The sequence below is a fragment of the Bufo gargarizans genome, unplaced genomic scaffold (assembly GCF_014858855.1).
Source record: "Bufo gargarizans isolate SCDJY-AF-19 unplaced genomic scaffold, ASM1485885v1 fragScaff_scaffold_685_pilon:::fragment_2:::debris, whole genome shotgun sequence".
Lineage (NCBI taxonomy): Eukaryota > Metazoa > Chordata > Amphibia > Anura > Bufonidae > Bufo > Bufo gargarizans.
The window spans coordinates 222,590-239,367 of NW_025334163.1; the positions used below are offsets into that span (position 1 = coordinate 222,590).

The window sequence follows — 16,778 nt, forward strand, 5'->3', positions numbered from 1 at the left end:
CGGTGTGTAATGGATCTAGAGAACATATGAGAGATCCCTCGGTGTGTAATGGATCTATACAATATATGAGCTTCACTTTTTAAACTGAATTACTTAAATAAATTAAGCTTTCGATGATATTCTAAATTATTGAGATACAACTGTATGATAAGATCGAGCCTTGGACCCAGTTTAATACAGATTTTGTGAATGACGACCCCCTTTATAGGAACAGTAAATCTACAAGTTAATGATACAAGTAAGGGTACTTTCACACTAGCGTTAATCTTTTCCGTCCTAGGGCCTGAACACCGGAAAAATAAATAACTGATCAGTTTTATCCTAATGCATTCTGAATGGAGAGTAATCTGTTCAGGATGTCTTCAGTTCAGTCTTTTCAGGACGGAGATCATACCGCAGCATGCTGCGGTTTTATCTCTGGCCGAAAAAAACGGAACACTTGCCTGAATGCCAGATTTGGTATTTTTTCCCATAGGAAGGTATTAGTGTCAAATTGCCGCATTGACGGATCCGGTATTCCGGTCTGCGCATTCGCAGACCTTTAAAAATGTGAAAAATAAATAAATACCGGATCGTTTTGCCTGATGACACCGGAAAAACAGATCCGGTATTGCAATGCATTTTTATGACTGATCAGTTTTTCTGATTGATCAGTCAGAAAAAATGACATGCGTTTGCATACAGTTTGCCTGATCAGGCAGGCAGTTCAGGCAACGGAACTGCCTGCCGGAATCAAACAACGCAAGTGTGAAAGTACCGTAACCAGGAGATCATGTTTCCCCCACTGTTTTGTCAATCTGTAGAATTCTGCAAGAGTCTTGTAAGAATGCCGCAGAGAACACGGGGGGTTAGGTGCCTGATCTGTTCTGTCATTGGCTGGTGGACATATGAGGAGGTAGAGCTTAACAATCTGTCCTCCTGCTGCTGGGGGAGGAGGAGGAGGAGGAGGAAAAGGAGGAGGAGGAACTTGGCTAAGATTCTGGGACAGATTTCTTTAAATGTTTCTCAATTTTTTATATAAAAAAAAAATGTGATCAAAGGAAATGAGGAGCTGAAGGGAGGAAGAGCTGGGAATTTTTAAATTATTATTTTTTTAAACATTTTCATAAGTAATTTCCCTTAAGCTCTTTAACTTCTATCGGCACAAGACAAATCTCTCCAAAGGCCAGTTCTACTCACCATTCTCTTTTCTGGTAACATATGGCAGTGGTCACAATGCCAAGTACGACCGCTACCACAATCGGAATTAGGATGGCGAGTATTAGACCGACAGCTTAGAAAAATAAAATAAAAATACAAATAAAATATAATGTTAGAGGCAGAGAATAGTATCTTCTATGCCACTCCGTTCCCAGTTCACACACCCAGGAATACAAAGCTAGCTAGGATAAAATAAAAATAAATTCTTTATAAAAACACAACAAAAAAATAAATATCCCTACATCCTCTAAATCTGACTAAAAAATCATGAGCTTCACCCAACCTAGAAAAATTTGAATGCTGCTACAATCTAAGATAGTCCAGTGGTGATATGGAAGCCACTTCTCTATCAGAGGTGTCTTGCCCAAGAAGATGTCAGCATTACAAATAGCCCATGAGGGTCCCGTTACAGGTTTTACACTGGGCCCCAGGAGCCTCACTTACCATTGTCATTGGTCAAAACAGAGAAGGACTTGATGGGGCCCATCCCTCCTTTGGTATAGGCTTGTAACCCCAGGGTATAACTTGTCCCGCTCTGCAGGTCATCGATCTTTAATGCCCGCACTGCTGGGTCAGTGATGTTCTTAATTTTTGTTTCTGTGTTACGAACTATAAGGTAAAAACACAAAAATGCAATGCAACGTCAAATACTGAGGAACGTATGCCGAGCATGGACCCTGGTCTTCAATACTTTATTACAGATGAAAGGTGCACACTGAGGGGCCAGGAGCATCTAAGGATTGGTAGGAGTCCATCTGTTAGACCCCATGTTCAGTAAGTGATTGCTTCTCCCTCGCTGCCCATACTATACCTGGCAGCTTGTGGTCTGACTTAACCCAAAATTATCCCTTCACAGCAGCCCTCTGAAACGGCTCAGAGTTGTATCTTCCGCATAGTTTTTGTGAAGTTTCCGGAGCGTTCTTGGGTAGAAAGGAGTAGGACTTCAATGTCCCAGGATTTGGAAGCAGAACTTGCATAAATAAATGAAGAAACTTTTATCAATTACCCATATCCGGGAACCTTGCGAAGGACGAGTCATTTTGCTGTTTCATGACGTAGAACAGGTAGCCCTGCAGGAAGCCGCGCTGGTTTTCTTCAGATATGGCCTCCCATTTCACCAGGATGGACCTGGACGTCGTCTCCTGCACGGTGAAATTCGGAGCCACTAAAGGAGCTGTAGAAATAGATTGTTTTTAGTACTAAATAAAAAATATATACACACAGATTTTTTGAGCATTTTATAAAAAATAAAAAATTTATAGATCCATATTTTCTTCACAATAGAACACATATCAACAAAAAACAAACATTCATCTCTATAACGGGGGGGATCCTAAAGCTGTGGCTCTTCTGCCATTGAAAAAACTACAACCCTCACCATGCCCTGACAGCTGTAGGTCTGTAATGGCAGGTGAGAACCATGTTGGGGACCACTGCAGTGTAGTGTCTTCTGACGTCACTCACCTAGTTCCTCAGCATACACGACCATCTCCTTCAGTAACTGGTGGTCGTCGTTCTTGCAGCCGTACAGGGATACATTGTATCTCAGCCCAGCCTGGAAATGTTCTGAGGATACAGAGAAACCGCAAGTTACATTATATTGATTACTTCACCTGGAATTCTAGGATGCAAGAAGAAGGCCACAGGACAGCAACATCTTACTTAAAAGGGACAGTTTTGCCAGGGATTGTTCCATACTGTGGTGAGGATAGGGCAACAAAAAAAAAAAAAATTGCGCAACAAATTCTGTCCTGAATCTCCCTTGATTTGCCGGCATACCAAGTAACAGTGGTGGGTTACCGGCAGGTGGTAAAGCGGGGGGCTCATGCACACAACCGTATGTGTTTTACGGCCCGCAAAATCAGTATCCCGGCCGTGTGCATGCTGCCATTTTCTTTTTCACTTCAATAGAAATGTTCTATTTTTGCCAACACAAAAGTAGGACATGTTCTATCTTTTTGGCAGGAGCCACGGAACAGACGTGTGGATGCGGACAGCACACGGTGTGCTGTCCAGATCTTTTGCGGTCCCACTAAATTGTTTCTGGAAGGAAGGAGCCATGTTATCCATACATCTGACCAGTCTCTGACCTCAGCAGAGCTCTGGGGACATTAGGTCGCACACGGACTAAATGCGTCACGTTCTGTTGTGCTCCTCTTACTTGAGCTGATGAAGCCGCTTGCTGCATTTGAGGAAAACCTTCTCCACATGGGCGATGAGTCTAGACGGTGAAAGGATGGGGTCCATTTTACCAAATATCCACAGGAGGCATTCGGGTTTGGACTCCAGGTCACGTTGATGCCATTACCTTCCCCCTCAAGATTCTCTACATTGACAACTATAGGGAGGGAAAAAAAAGTGTTAAATAATAGACTGGCCCAAATCTGAGGCAGTAATAAGCCCCACTCACAACCTGTAATAAACGCTCCCTTTCAGGCAAATTTGCATTAACCTGCCCTGTTGAGGCCTGATGCATGGGACGTACTGCAGTCACTGGTGGTAATTACATGTAAGAAATGCAAGCTCTGCCTGCTCTGACAGGCTGCTGTGTATACGCACAAGCCCACCACGAGCTCAGTGCATGGAGATTTCCATTGATCTGCAGCAACTAAAAACATCAGGGAGATTAACATCGCAGGAAACCATCAGCAATGAGTGGACTCCCAGTGGCTATATTTACCCAGTTATGTTGGAGCTCTGCAAATATCCCTAACACCAAATGTTGCTGTATACAGATTAACGCCTTACTGCCAGCCGCACGGAAACTAATAATCTAATGGTCCCGTCTCACGCTCCTGCGAGCCGCCGACCCTGACACATGACCAGGTGACCTGGAACTGAAACAGGGCCACAATGTATGGGCTTTTTAATATAGTTGCAATAACAGGCTTGACCTATGGTTAACGGTGGCGCTGTTTAAGGGGAAAAAATTTGCAATCTACTCTCACGTGTTCCAATATTGGATCGGTATGGTAAAATAGCCGTGTTAATAGATCCTTTAAGCTGAATACAAATAATTTTATGCATATCTGCTGCAAAGAGAAGCAGGACGGGATACGGGACAGATCATTCTTCCAATGCAGTCCCCAAGAGATCAGTGCAAGCCGCTGTGATCTCGAGACGCTCACCACTTGACAGCAGCACAGTCGTTATCCTGGACGGCGGTGAAAATCCAGCAGAATTGATGGCTGTCACTTTAATTTCATAATCCTGATCATCGCTGCTGTTCAGATATATACTCGTCATGTTGAGGTTGGCAAGCAGTGATCTCTCCTGGGACAAGCCAGCACCAGTCAGGGGTCGCCACGTCACTTTATAGGAGGTCACTAACCCATTAGCTTCTCTGACTGTTAAGTGCTGGAAGAGATAATCAGACAGGTTACTATAGACTAAGCGCTATATAACAACATCTATTGTAGCACCTCTATATATCTACCCACTGGTGGTGAGTATTCATGCGTACCCGCAGCACCTCTGCCACCAGAGAGGAAAATGGAATCCAGGACCCTCATGGGTATTGTGCATTTTCAGGTAAGAAACTTTCTAATATCCTTTATGTTTTATCATGCTTTACGTAGATCCAATTAACCCTTTTAAAAGGTGCAGTCATTTTTATTTATATGTTATCACTAGGGATGAGCGAATCGACTTTGGCATAATACTTCGTTCCATACAGGAGCTCCGTACAGTATTAGAATGTATTGGCTCCGATGAGCCGAAGTTATTGCTTTGCGAAGTCTCGCGAGACTTCGGGTAATAACTTCAAAAAATGAATTTGTACTGTAAAATGTTTTCCTGAGATCGGGTTCGGTTCCAACAGAGTTCGGGAAATGTTTTTTTACAGTACAAATTAATTTGTGAAGTTATAACCCGAAGTCTCGCAAGACTTCGCAAAGCAATAACTTCGGCTCATCGGAGCCAATACATTCTAATACTGTACGGAGCTCCTGTTTCATCCGAAGTCGATTCGCTCATCACTAGTTATAAAACGTTTCCTTTTTGTATTTTTATGTTTTGTCAAAAACTAAAGGCCTTTATGAATCATTTTACTATACTCCATTGCTCTCTCCCTCTATGTAAGGCCTTTCTGCCTGCCAGGCTCCTTACAGAATCAGGGGTCCTTTATGCCCACCTTCCCAGCAACCCATCAGTGGCCCATGCAATTGCCACCAGTAGGGAGCACCCAGCTCTTGTCTACACACTGACATGCCATGGTCCCATTGACGGCAGCAGTGTTACCCCCCATCCACCTCGTTATTTAGGGACATCTCCTCTTCGTTAGAGCCACCCCCCACTGTTAACATGGGGAAGGGCATTACAAAAGGGTTGTAGAACTTGTATCAGGGCAAAAATGAAATCATGTATGGAAAGACTGGACGTCCCAAAGCAGGACCCCCTCCAGACAACATGTAGATACCATAATAACCATGAATATATGATGGCTGCAACACATACCGGACTAAGGATCTGGCGCACACACTACATTAATTATCCTAATAAACGGGTTATTCTGTCATGATGACGGCCTACCTTCCAGTACACTTTTATTTCACGCCCTTTTGGGGTCTGGACGACTTCTCTCCAAATATCCAGCTTTCTCGAAGGAGCTGCGGAAGGAAAAATAAAAATCAGGTTATAGTGTTATATCTGTTCTCTCCTCCAATATACTTTCCGCCTCAATTCCTTGCAGTTTAAGATCTCCGCTTGCTGTCATTCAGTAGAAACCTCCATTGTTTACTTGGTCATGTAATAGTCACACAGGTGCACGGCTCATTGCACTGCAGTTGTCAGTGCTAAGTATTGTCATGAGTTGTATGCCTGCATGATGTCCTAGATGATTAGCTACAGGATGAGAGCAAGCAGAGGTATTGGAAGCCTAAAGGAATTGATACAATAAGTATATTTAGAGACGATCACTTTTTATTATACAAAGAAAAACTAATTTGCTGAAACCGGAATATCCCTTTAATTGGGAATTGCCAATGAATTTCCAGCCAAGCCATCGTTGGTTCCTTCACCATTCAATAGAGAAGAACATCATCCCCTAGTAAAATGGTGCTTTAGATTGCAAGATGTTGACATGGGACCAGCGGAGGACCCATCATGGCCGCCCATGCATGTAATAAGCCAATACAGGGCCAGACTATACAGACCAGGCCCTTCCGGTACGCAGAAATGACATACCTGCAGCTGACGTGTTGTGACTGTTCCTGCTGCTCCAATCGCTCCACTTCCAAAAACGATCAGAAGACGCGCATCGAACGCGAAAGTCATAGACATGAAACGGGTGCAGCCGGTCTATGACGCAGTGATACTGGGCATCCTTTAACCCACTGAAGGTAACATTGCGCTGTGTAAGAGATATTACATTAAATTCAGCTAGGCTGCACATTTGAATGCAAAGGTCACAGGTCTATTTGCCCTATTTCCTAGGCCGCCCTCCCGCGGTCTCTCCCTTCTGCTAAGATATTTGCTCCTCGAAATATAAACCTCAAAAATGCTTAGTGCCGCCTGTGAGCATTTTCCTAGTGTTTTATTCATAAATCTTTAGTAGAACAGAGGCCAGTAATTCACAAATTCCCATTGTATATACTAGATAAGAAGTGGGGAAGAGGAGGGGTATGCAGCTGCAGGTTCTCTAACTCCTAAAGGGAGTCTGTCAGCAGTTTGTTTACTGCGGAGAGCAATACAAAACATAATAAAAGCTGCCCATTAGTAATAGGAGTAGTGTAAATATGAAGTTCTATTCTGCTCCTGCAATAGTCTTTGAGGCTGAGAGTCACTGAGGTGCTCTCTATACTGAGCTAATTCAGAGCCCCCCCTGTCCGCTCTGAGTGACAGCTGTAACCTCCAACCAGGAGACCACTGCAACTTTCTTGGAGAGGGGAGGGGCTGTTAAACAGTTCAATACAGAGAGCATTTCAGATTGAGGCTCCGCCTCCTGTGCACTTGCAAGAACAGAACCTAGCAGAATAAATGTTCATACTCACACTACTCCTGATGAGAAAAGCTAAAAAAAAAAAGGTATGTTTGTCCTGCTCTCCCCAGCCAATACCTAGTGCTGTCAGCAGTTTAGCATGGTCAAAACGACTGACACACTCTATAAAAACAGCATGCAGTCAAAGGAGGTGGAGCAGAAACAAGGAGACTAAGGCTAGTATGGGAAACTGGAATTTATATTAAAGTAGGGGTTAAAAAAAAAAAAAAAAAAAAAAAAAAAAAAAAAAAAAAAAAATTTAAATCACACCAGTAAGACAACCCAAAATCTGCACCACATCTAATGCACATCTACAGCTGATTGTAGGTACAATAATGGAAGTCCCAATTATAAAAGGTATAGGCTTATTCTGCGAACTTTTCTGAATTGGCTGCAGGCTTTCGCTATCTTGGCGAGTGCGATAGGCGAGAAGGCGCCTGAACACTGTTCGGCGCTTTTCTGCTATATGGACGCGGTTGGGGAGGCATATCGGACGTATGGGGGGGTTGGCTTGGCTTAGGTATGACAAGCAGTTTCGTAAGCGGAAGGCGGTCCGGCCTAGTATCAGGTGGGACCACAAGGACATCAGCTTATGGATGAGGCTAATGTCCGCTCCTAAAGGGCGCAGCCAGCTCTTTCGGGGTGCGGCCGGGGGTTCCTCGGCGGCAGAATTCAGTGGCGGGAGTAAAAAGGGATGCAGATATAACCAGATGTTGTGGTCTTTGGTGCTGTGAAACCCAGTGTACCAGGAAAAAACCCTGGGAACCTGATGGTCAATGCTCATTAAAAGGGGCTCTCCAGGAATTAAGAAAAGGAAAATACCTAAATATTACTTTATTATATATTCCCCATTACCTTTCATTAGTTATAATGGCTCGTTTTGTGTAGGGAGAAATTATTAGGGGCACAAAATGGCTGCTGTCACATTAGTTCACACAAAACCTGTCCTAATTACAGCACGGAGGTAAAGATCTGTCTCATCATCCTCTCTACTCTGCTTGTCAGGCATTAGTCAGATAATGAACACCGTTTAATATGATCTATGTCTGATGAATAATAAATGTCTGCAGGAATGGAGTTCATGAGGAGACATGAAGTACAGGGAGGACGGACAGGACAGAATGTGGAGCTGTGGTAATGAGACTGCATACAAGATCTGCTGCTCATTATCCCACACATCCTCTCTGCACTTCATGTCTCCTCATGAACTCCATTCCCACAGAGATTCAGCTGTATTCAGTATCATAATCCCTGACAATTAGAGCAGAGAGGAGGCAGCACTTTAGTTCAGTGTTGTGAACCAACTTGTCCTGCTGTGTGATTAGGACTTTGTGACAAAATTTGCGGCAAATATACGCCAAAAAGTGGCATATATTTGGTTATAATTGACCTCCTATATGTATTTGGCATCGCTGTACTAATAGGACGGCGGCCATTTTATTTCTCCTAATGATTGCTCAAAAAATGAAACAAGCCATTATAACTAGTGAAAGGTATTTGGAAATATATTTACACTAAGTATTTTCAATTTTCTTAATTCCCGGATAACCCCTTTAATAACCAGAATCAGTCCTTACCGTCTCCGCCTCGCCGTGGACGGGCTTAATTTCAACTTCACATAATAGATTAATGGATGTATACGTTCCAGGCATCAACCAGGAGAGGTAAACTTCGGTAGGGCTTGAGCCACGGAATATGATATTTTCAATACGCAGTGGATGAACTGAAAAAATAAAAATAAAAATAAGGCCTATTGGGTAGGAGAAAAAATAACTAAAATTTTCCTGTAGAAAAATAATATTCAAGATTTATCCAATCCTCATAAAGCATGATATAGAGAGGATACATCGAAATGCAGGGCCAAAGTCTTGGCCTTAAGGCTGATAAGACTTCCCTGCCACATAACAGATCAATGCGTCTCCACGGTAACAGACTATGACACACCCTGTGTAGTCTGATCCTGCAGCGATCCTCCTCCAACCTGTCCTACTTCTTACTAACCTACTAAATGTATATTGGCAAGAACTAAGGTCCAGAGAAGAGGAGGCTTCCTACTCGGATGACCCACAGGTCTGCAAAATAACTGTATACGTAAAAAAAAAAAAGGACATTTTTAAATCAAGACCTAATGGGTAGCCTATAGGACCCATATTCTACTTCAGACGTATTCAGCCAATTAGAAATAGAAAATGTTTTGCAAAGACAAAACATAACCTTTTCGACAAAGGACAGACAGATTTCATAAAAGAGTTGCTCAAGATTAGAAAAACACCTGTCTCTGGGTTGTGCGTGGTACTGCAGCTCTTTTCCACTCATGTGAATAGGACTGAGCTGCAATACGACACACAAACCTGTGGACAGCTGTGCTGCTGTTTTTGGAAGATAGCTTTGGCACTGCATTTCCTTTAAAGTTGTACCTGCAGAGCAGCGCTCCCAGCAAGCGTCTGTACAGGGCTCTATCCACTGAGCAGACAAGAACCGTTAACTAGTGTTGTGGCCCCTTAGAGGGGAATTACAGACTCTGATATTGATCACCTAGGGAGCGACGGCCATACTTACTTCTTTCAGTGACATTAATGGCCAGAGAGGCGTTGGCTGTTCCCAATGGATTCCCGGCGAGGAGCAAGAATTCGTGAAGCTCCTGTTCCTTCTTTATGTCGTAGCTGCAGTTGAATTCATCCAGATCTTCTTTGTATCCAGAACATGAAGTGTTAATTCCTGAGAACCTGAAATTGCAATCACCTAATTATCAGACAAAACAGAGCGCCCCAGCCCCACAAAGATGCATTATGGGAAAACCGAATGCTACTACGGACCCAGGGGCTGCAGCCCAGGCGGAGTCGCGGGAGGAATGTCCACCACTCTGCAATGGGATTTTCCATTGTGCATTTTTACCTATTTGTACTGTGAACCGTGGCCATTACCTTTCATACAGCGTGTACTTTGTCCCGCGCTCGCCGTACAGTCCAGTGCTCCGGCCTGCCTTCCAGGTACAGTTGATCACCTTGAGGTGGCGCGCTTCACAGCTGAGTCCTTGGGGCTTGTCCGGAGGATCTACGAGATATGAAGCCATCATTACTACACCAGATCATCTGAATGAACTAAAGATGAACGCAGATTCTGCAAAAACGTCTCAAATCCTTGTAGGTTGTTCGCCACCATACAAAAGTGGTTTCATTAACAACTCCCTAGTGACAGCCAATACGCCTTTTTTTACAGCAGTCACTAAGGGGCCTTGGGCTAGGCCACCGCCTAGTGCATGCACTGCATGGGATTCCCTTGCAGAGCACGACAGCCGAGCTCCTGCTCCAACAGCCCGGACCGGCAGAAACGCTGATCTGGGCCATGTAAGCACCTAAATGCCACAGTCAATAGGTACCGCGGCATCTAAGCGTTTCAGAGGGAGGGAGCTACCTTTATTAGGCATTGGCACCCATGCAAGTGAGACTGCAGGGTGCCGATGGCTTAGAGTGGCAGCCAAGGGCCTAATAAAGCACCCCCCCCCCGGCCTTCCCTAAAATGTATCCCTATCCAGCTGCACCTGAAGAAAATAAAAGCCAGAATTTTTTTATATTTAAAAAAATAGCGATCAAAAAAAGTTACGTACACCAGAATTATACCAATGAAAAAGCACAAAAATCAAGCCCTCACAGCTCCATAAAAAAAATTAAAAATTAATACTGGGGTCACTTATTAAGACTGGAATGGGAAGATGTCGCAGATTTTGCCACCAGACACCTTTGTAACAAAATGTGCTGCAAATATATGCCAAAAAGTGGCATATATTTGGTTATAAATGGCCTCCTATATGTATTTTGCATTGCTGTAATTATACTGACCCAGAGAATAAAGTCAGTGTTATATATGCAGAAAAATGAACAAAGCAAAACTTAGAACGGAAAAACTCAGTGGCAGTACTGCTGCCCCCCCCCCCTAGAAAGAGTTAATAAAAGTTAAATTAGTAAGTTATGTGCACCCCAAAATGGCGCCATTAAAGGCATCTTGCCATGCAAAAAACAGGCGCTCATATGGTTGCATTGATGGAAAAATAAAAAAAAGTTATAGCTCTTAGACGGAGACTATAAAAATAAATAAATAATGAAACGTTAGTCCTACCGTCCAGCAGAGGTCACTACAGTTCTAAAGCTACAAGTGACCACATAATGGTGCACACAAACCTATTTTCTTTCCATGTTCCTTCAGTTTTATTTTTTTTGCTGAATCATTAATTTCAATGGGTTCGCAAAAAACAGGAGTTACTCCGTGTACATTCCGTTTCCGTATGTCCGTTCCGCAAAAATATAAAGAAGAGAAAGAACATATCCTATTATTGTCCACATTATGGACAAGGATAGGACTGTTCATTCATTGTCAATGGGGACAAAACGTAACTGAACTGAACGCAGGGCTCCAAAATGCATTCCGTTCTCATACCGGAGAGCAGCAGCACGCTGCAGTTTTCATTCCGTCAGGGGATGCGGAGCAAGACGGATCCGTCATGACCCACAATGCAAGTCAATGGGGACGGATCCGTTTCTGACAATAGAAAACGGATCCGTCCCCCGTTGACTTTCAGTGGTGGTTATGACGGATCCGTCTTGCCTATGTTAAAGATAATACAACCGGATCCGTTCATAACAGATGCAGATGGTTGTATTATCAGTAACGGAAACCAGTTATTGCTGGCGTAAAGTTAGCCTATATTTGTAAGTTTAAAAAACAAAGAGCTATAATAAAATAAAATAAAATAAAGTTTAGGTTTTGAACTTTTCTTAAACTAAAACAAAAAATAAAAATACGTACACATTCATAAACAACCCTATAGATCAGGTAAAAAAGAGAGAAAAATAAATAAATAAAAAAAGTCTAGCCTTTTCACGCCTGGTCACAGGGTCAAAAATCAAGGGCCTTCCCTTTAATGACTTGGTTTCAAACAGAAAAACAATCGTTGTTTGGAAAACAGCCATTTTCTTCCATGAGACATGATCAGGGAAACCACAGGAATTTTTTTTTTATTTTTATTTTTTTATGCGTTTACATTTTTACCACTTTAGGCTACTTTCACACTAGCGTTTTTCTTTTCCAGCAGTGAGTTCCGTCCTAGGGGCTCCATACCGGAAAAGAACTGATAAGTTTTATCCCCATGCATTCTGAATAGAGAGAAATCCGTTCAGGATGCATCAGGATCAGTGATGGTCAGTTCGCAGTGTTCGCCAGCGAACACATGCGGGCTGCCATCTTTAGTAAGTTTAGACTCACCCGTCTGGCAATGCGGCTCGCGGCCCTTACCTGTGCCGCGAGCCGGTCTGAAATCAAATGCGGTCACTGGGAGCAGGCAGTTCCGGGAACAGCCACCGGGGGCCTTCATTGGGCAGTTCTCAGAACTGCCTGCTCCTGGTGACCGCATTTTATTTCAGACCGGCTCCCGGCTCAGGCACAGGTAAGGGCTTACATCTGTGCATCGCCGGACGGGTGAGTCTAATCTTACTAAAGATGGCAGCCCACATGTGTTCGCTGGCGAACACTGCGAACTGACCATCACTGATCAGGATGTCTTCAAGTTCAGTCACTGAACAGCGTTTTGGACGGAGGAAATACCGCAGCATACTGCGGTATTATTTCCGTCCAAAATTCCGGATCAGTTGCCGGAATGCCGGATCCGGCATTAATTTACATCGAAATGTATTGGTGCCAGATCCAGCATTAAAAATACTGCAATCCCGGATCCGCCGACCGGTAAAAATGTGAAAAATATATATATAACTGATCCGTTTTTCCAGATGACATCCGGAGAGACTGATCCGTTCTTGCAATGCATTTTCAAGATGGCTCCGCATCCAGATCCGTCTACAAATGCTGTCCGTTTGCATGCAGACTGCCGGATCACTCTGCCCCAAGTGTGAAAGTACCCTAGCGACGCAGAACAAACAATTAAGGCTCATCTACTTACGTCCGACAAATACGACAGTCCCGGCAGGCTCCAGGTCATCGTGGACGTCACAGAAGATATTGTCTCCGCTGGGTTCAGACATCTGTAGATTCGTCAATCGGATCCCGCGGCTGCTGTTTCCCAGCTCTACTAGCGGACACTTATCGGACTTGAACGTAATGGATTGTATTGGTTTTCCGCTTACGACTCGACAGCAGAAGTTCACATCTGAGCCGACAGGAACGACTATATCTTGAGGAAAGACCCAGTTTTCACTAATGTTACCTGCAACAGATAGAGCAAGGACAGAGATGGTCAGCACCGACCCTGGTCAAGTAGGCAGGATTTTACCACTTCTGATACGAGCTGTTCTACTTTACAGCATTCCTTCCGGATCCGCACTTCCGTTCCTACATGTCCTATTCTTGTCTGCAATTGCGGACAAGAAAATGCATTTTTTATGAGAGTGCCGGCGATGTGTGGTCCGCAAAATACGGAACGCACATTGCCGGTGTCCGCAAAACACATACAGACGTGAGAATGGACCCTTTAAGTGTACTTGTCTTTTCAGAATAATCTGTGATGTGTGCATATATGAGTGACAACACTATATCAGACCATTATGACTTATCTGGCATTTTTTAGCAGTTTTCCCCTCTGCAGGCTCCATCTCTTATTCTCAGTTGTCTCTGAGCTGGTAGGTGATGACTAGCTGTACTGATGTCTCCCCATAGACAGTACATAGAGACAGGAGATTCTGCTTCCTAACTCTCACTCAGAAGCACAACATAGAACATTATGGCGAAGTACAGAGCAGTATAGACGTGAATAAAGCACTTGGGGTTAGATATTACACTTAGGGCTCATTCAGACAGCTGTATGCTGTGCGCAAAAATGCGGAACCAGTTTTTTTTTGCGGCTTAGATGCTGACCCATTCACTTCTATGAGGCCCTTTTCTTTCATTCCACAGCTCCGCAAAACAAATGAAACATGTCCTATACTTATCAGTGAAAATCAGGCCATGGCACTATTGAAGTCTATGGGTCTGCAAAAAAACGGAATGCATTTTTTTTGAGGACATGCTGAACTGTCAGTCAAAAAACGGATCCACATTTTTGCGGACAGCATACGGCCTTCTGAATAAGCCCTTATGCTGAAACATGTCAGGGCCTTTTTCTACTTCTCTCTGCAATGCCTCCCCTCATCCAATGACTTCTGCGAAATGATGTCATCTGATCCCTCAGTTTACAGACAGCCCCTCTTGATCCAATAAGATAGATTTCTCACAAATTTGAGAGAAAGTTAGGTGAGAAAAGGTGGGGACAGCTAATAACTAAAAGAACAAGCCATTTTCTCCCATAAGATATATTACAAAGTTTCTTACATTCAACTTTTAATGACTTCTGCAGAGTTGTGTGAAAGTTCAGCGACCACTTAAATCTAGCAGAACCTGCAGCAGCATGCCCATCATGGACCATCTATCACCTCTGCACACCGTGCAGCACCATATCACGAGATATTCTTTCCTACAAGCAATTCGGTAACATTTTTATAAGTCCCAAGTCTATCGGTGCCACATTGTGCACTGCACTACAGACAATATACCACTCTGTGCACGGCCATACTGTGCTCCATGCATATATACGAAAGTCAGTTTCATTTTTTGGTGATTATTACGACTCCTTGGGGGTCCGTTTTTTCGATTTATTCGATATTTATTCTGTCCGGTTAATATTGGTTGATCCATGCAGCCCCATGTTAAAGAAATATTCTCCCCTACAAGCAATGCTTGCTTACACCGCTCCTACTCAGCATGCAATGGAATAAACCACAATTTTTATTATTTTTTTTACTATTGCAGACGGCAAGTCTATGGGTGCCGCTTTATTTTAGGAGAATCATGCACATCTTTTAGCTGATTACCGCTGATTGTTTTGGTGGCACTCCAGTCGCTCATCCTTATTTCACCATCGTAGTACTCTTCATGGACAAAGCACCGGACCCTCACCGAGTGCGATGAGCAATTTAAAGGGAAATCAGACGTCCAATTCCAGTGGAACACCTTGACCGCAGTATCCCAATACACCACCACCGTCTCCTATGTACAGAAAAGAAAGTCTGTAGAACGGAGGTGGAGAATTCAGCACAAGTGGACATAACAGATATGATAGAAGCTTCTCAGATAAGTGAAAAGGATATTCCAAGAGGAAAACTGAATGGTTTTGGACAAAAACAAATACTAAGTGAGAATGGCCTGGTGGTCTGAGCTGGTGGAGGGGTCTATGGCAGCACCTCTGGGGGTCTAGGATAGAGTTACTGTTTATATTTGATTCCCTAATAGAATAGGGTTATGCCCTTCTTAGGCTACTTTCACACTAGCGTTCGTCGGTCCGCTCGTGAGCTCCGTTTGAAGGGGCTCACGAGCGGACCCGAACGCAGCCGTCCAGCCCTGATGCAGTCTGAATGGAGCGGATCCGCTCAGACTGCATCAGTCTGGCGGCGTTCAGCCTCCGCTCCGCTCGCCTCCGCACGGACAGGCGGACAGCTGAACGCTGCTTGCAGCGTTCGGGTGTCCGCCTGGCCGTGCGGAGGCGTGCGGATCCGTGCGGATCCGTCCAGACTTACAATGTAAGTCAATGGGGACGGATCCGTTTGAAGATGCCACAATATGGCTCAATCTTCAGGCGGATCCGTCCCCCATTGACTTTACATTGAAAGTCTGGACGGATCCGTCCGAGGCTATTTTCACACTTAGCTGTTATATGCTAAAATAATGCAGACGGATCCGTACTGAACGGATCCGATCGAACGCTAGTGTGAAAGTAGCCTTACTTGGTGGTCTAGGGCAGAAGGTGGTTTAACATTTAATTACCTGGTCGTCTAGGGTAGTAGAAGGCCTTAACATGTACTGGTCTTGGGAGTAGTAGAAGGGGCTAAAGAGGTATTCAACCACATTAAAATCACTGCCCCGTGGCACACAAATGGTTAAAAAATAAATCGGGGCCGCACACGTTCTGCAAAATTGTGGAACGGATGCAGACTCCTTCATTCGGCCGTCTGAATGAGCCCTAAGAGTGAGTGTACCCCTAGGGAGACGGTATGCACCCCCTGAGGTACACATACGAGCACTTAGGACCAACGTTTTATTAAGTGGTGATATTTTGTTCCTCGATGATCCACAGTTATAGTGAAGTTAAAGGGAATCTGTCCCAGCGACCTCCCTATCCAACTATCTGCACAGACACATCGCTGTCGTTCACTGGATTAAAACACTGTTTTTCTTTTGCTGATTTGAGACTTCGTTCCAGAGTCATGATAATTTTTCTAAATGTACAAATTAGGCCTTTGGTGCAATGAGGGCGTCACCATTGCTTTTGTTGCACACAAGCTCTGCTCCTTTCTGTGGCCAGCCCCTCCCTTACTGCTTTGATTGACAAGGTCAGGCAGTGGCAATTTAGCAAGGGAGCAGCAGGTCACATAAAGGAGTAGAGCTTGGGAGCAACAAGAGCAAAAAAAATATTATAAAAATGTAAAAAAGTATCCAAGAAAAAAGTATCATGACTTAGGAAGGAGCCCAGGATCAAGAAAAGAAGAACAGTGTTTTAATCAGCTGAACCGCAGCTATGTATCTATGCAAACAGTTGGACAGGGAGGTCGCTGGTGACAAATCC

The 16,778-nt window shown here is 44.0% G+C and overlaps 1 protein-coding gene across 3 annotated transcripts in view; it reads right to left on the reverse strand.

Annotated features, from left to right (window-relative positions):
- Positions 1–16,778, reverse strand: part of LIFR (LIF receptor subunit alpha) — a 67,054-nt gene that overhangs the window by 4,820 nt on the left and 45,456 nt on the right. For all 3 annotated transcript variants that reach the window (XM_044273440.1, XM_044273438.1, XM_044273439.1), the window contains 13 exons: positions 15,031–15,205; positions 13,128–13,391; positions 10,102–10,231; positions 9,737–9,903; positions 8,755–8,900; positions 6,385–6,550; positions 5,731–5,807; positions 4,329–4,557; positions 3,362–3,538; positions 2,665–2,766; positions 2,207–2,374; positions 1,645–1,809; positions 1,180–1,273 (listed from right to left, as the gene is read on the reverse strand). In XM_044273440.1, the coding sequence (XP_044129375.1) occupies positions 1,180–1,273; positions 1,645–1,809; positions 2,207–2,374; positions 2,665–2,766; positions 3,362–3,538; positions 4,329–4,557; positions 5,731–5,807; positions 6,385–6,550; positions 8,755–8,900; positions 9,737–9,903; positions 10,102–10,231; positions 13,128–13,391; positions 15,031–15,205 (2,060 nt within the window). The remainder of the gene's footprint in view (positions 1–1,179; positions 1,274–1,644; positions 1,810–2,206; positions 2,375–2,664; positions 2,767–3,361; positions 3,539–4,328; positions 4,558–5,730; positions 5,808–6,384; positions 6,551–8,754; positions 8,901–9,736; positions 9,904–10,101; positions 10,232–13,127; positions 13,392–15,030; positions 15,206–16,778) is intronic.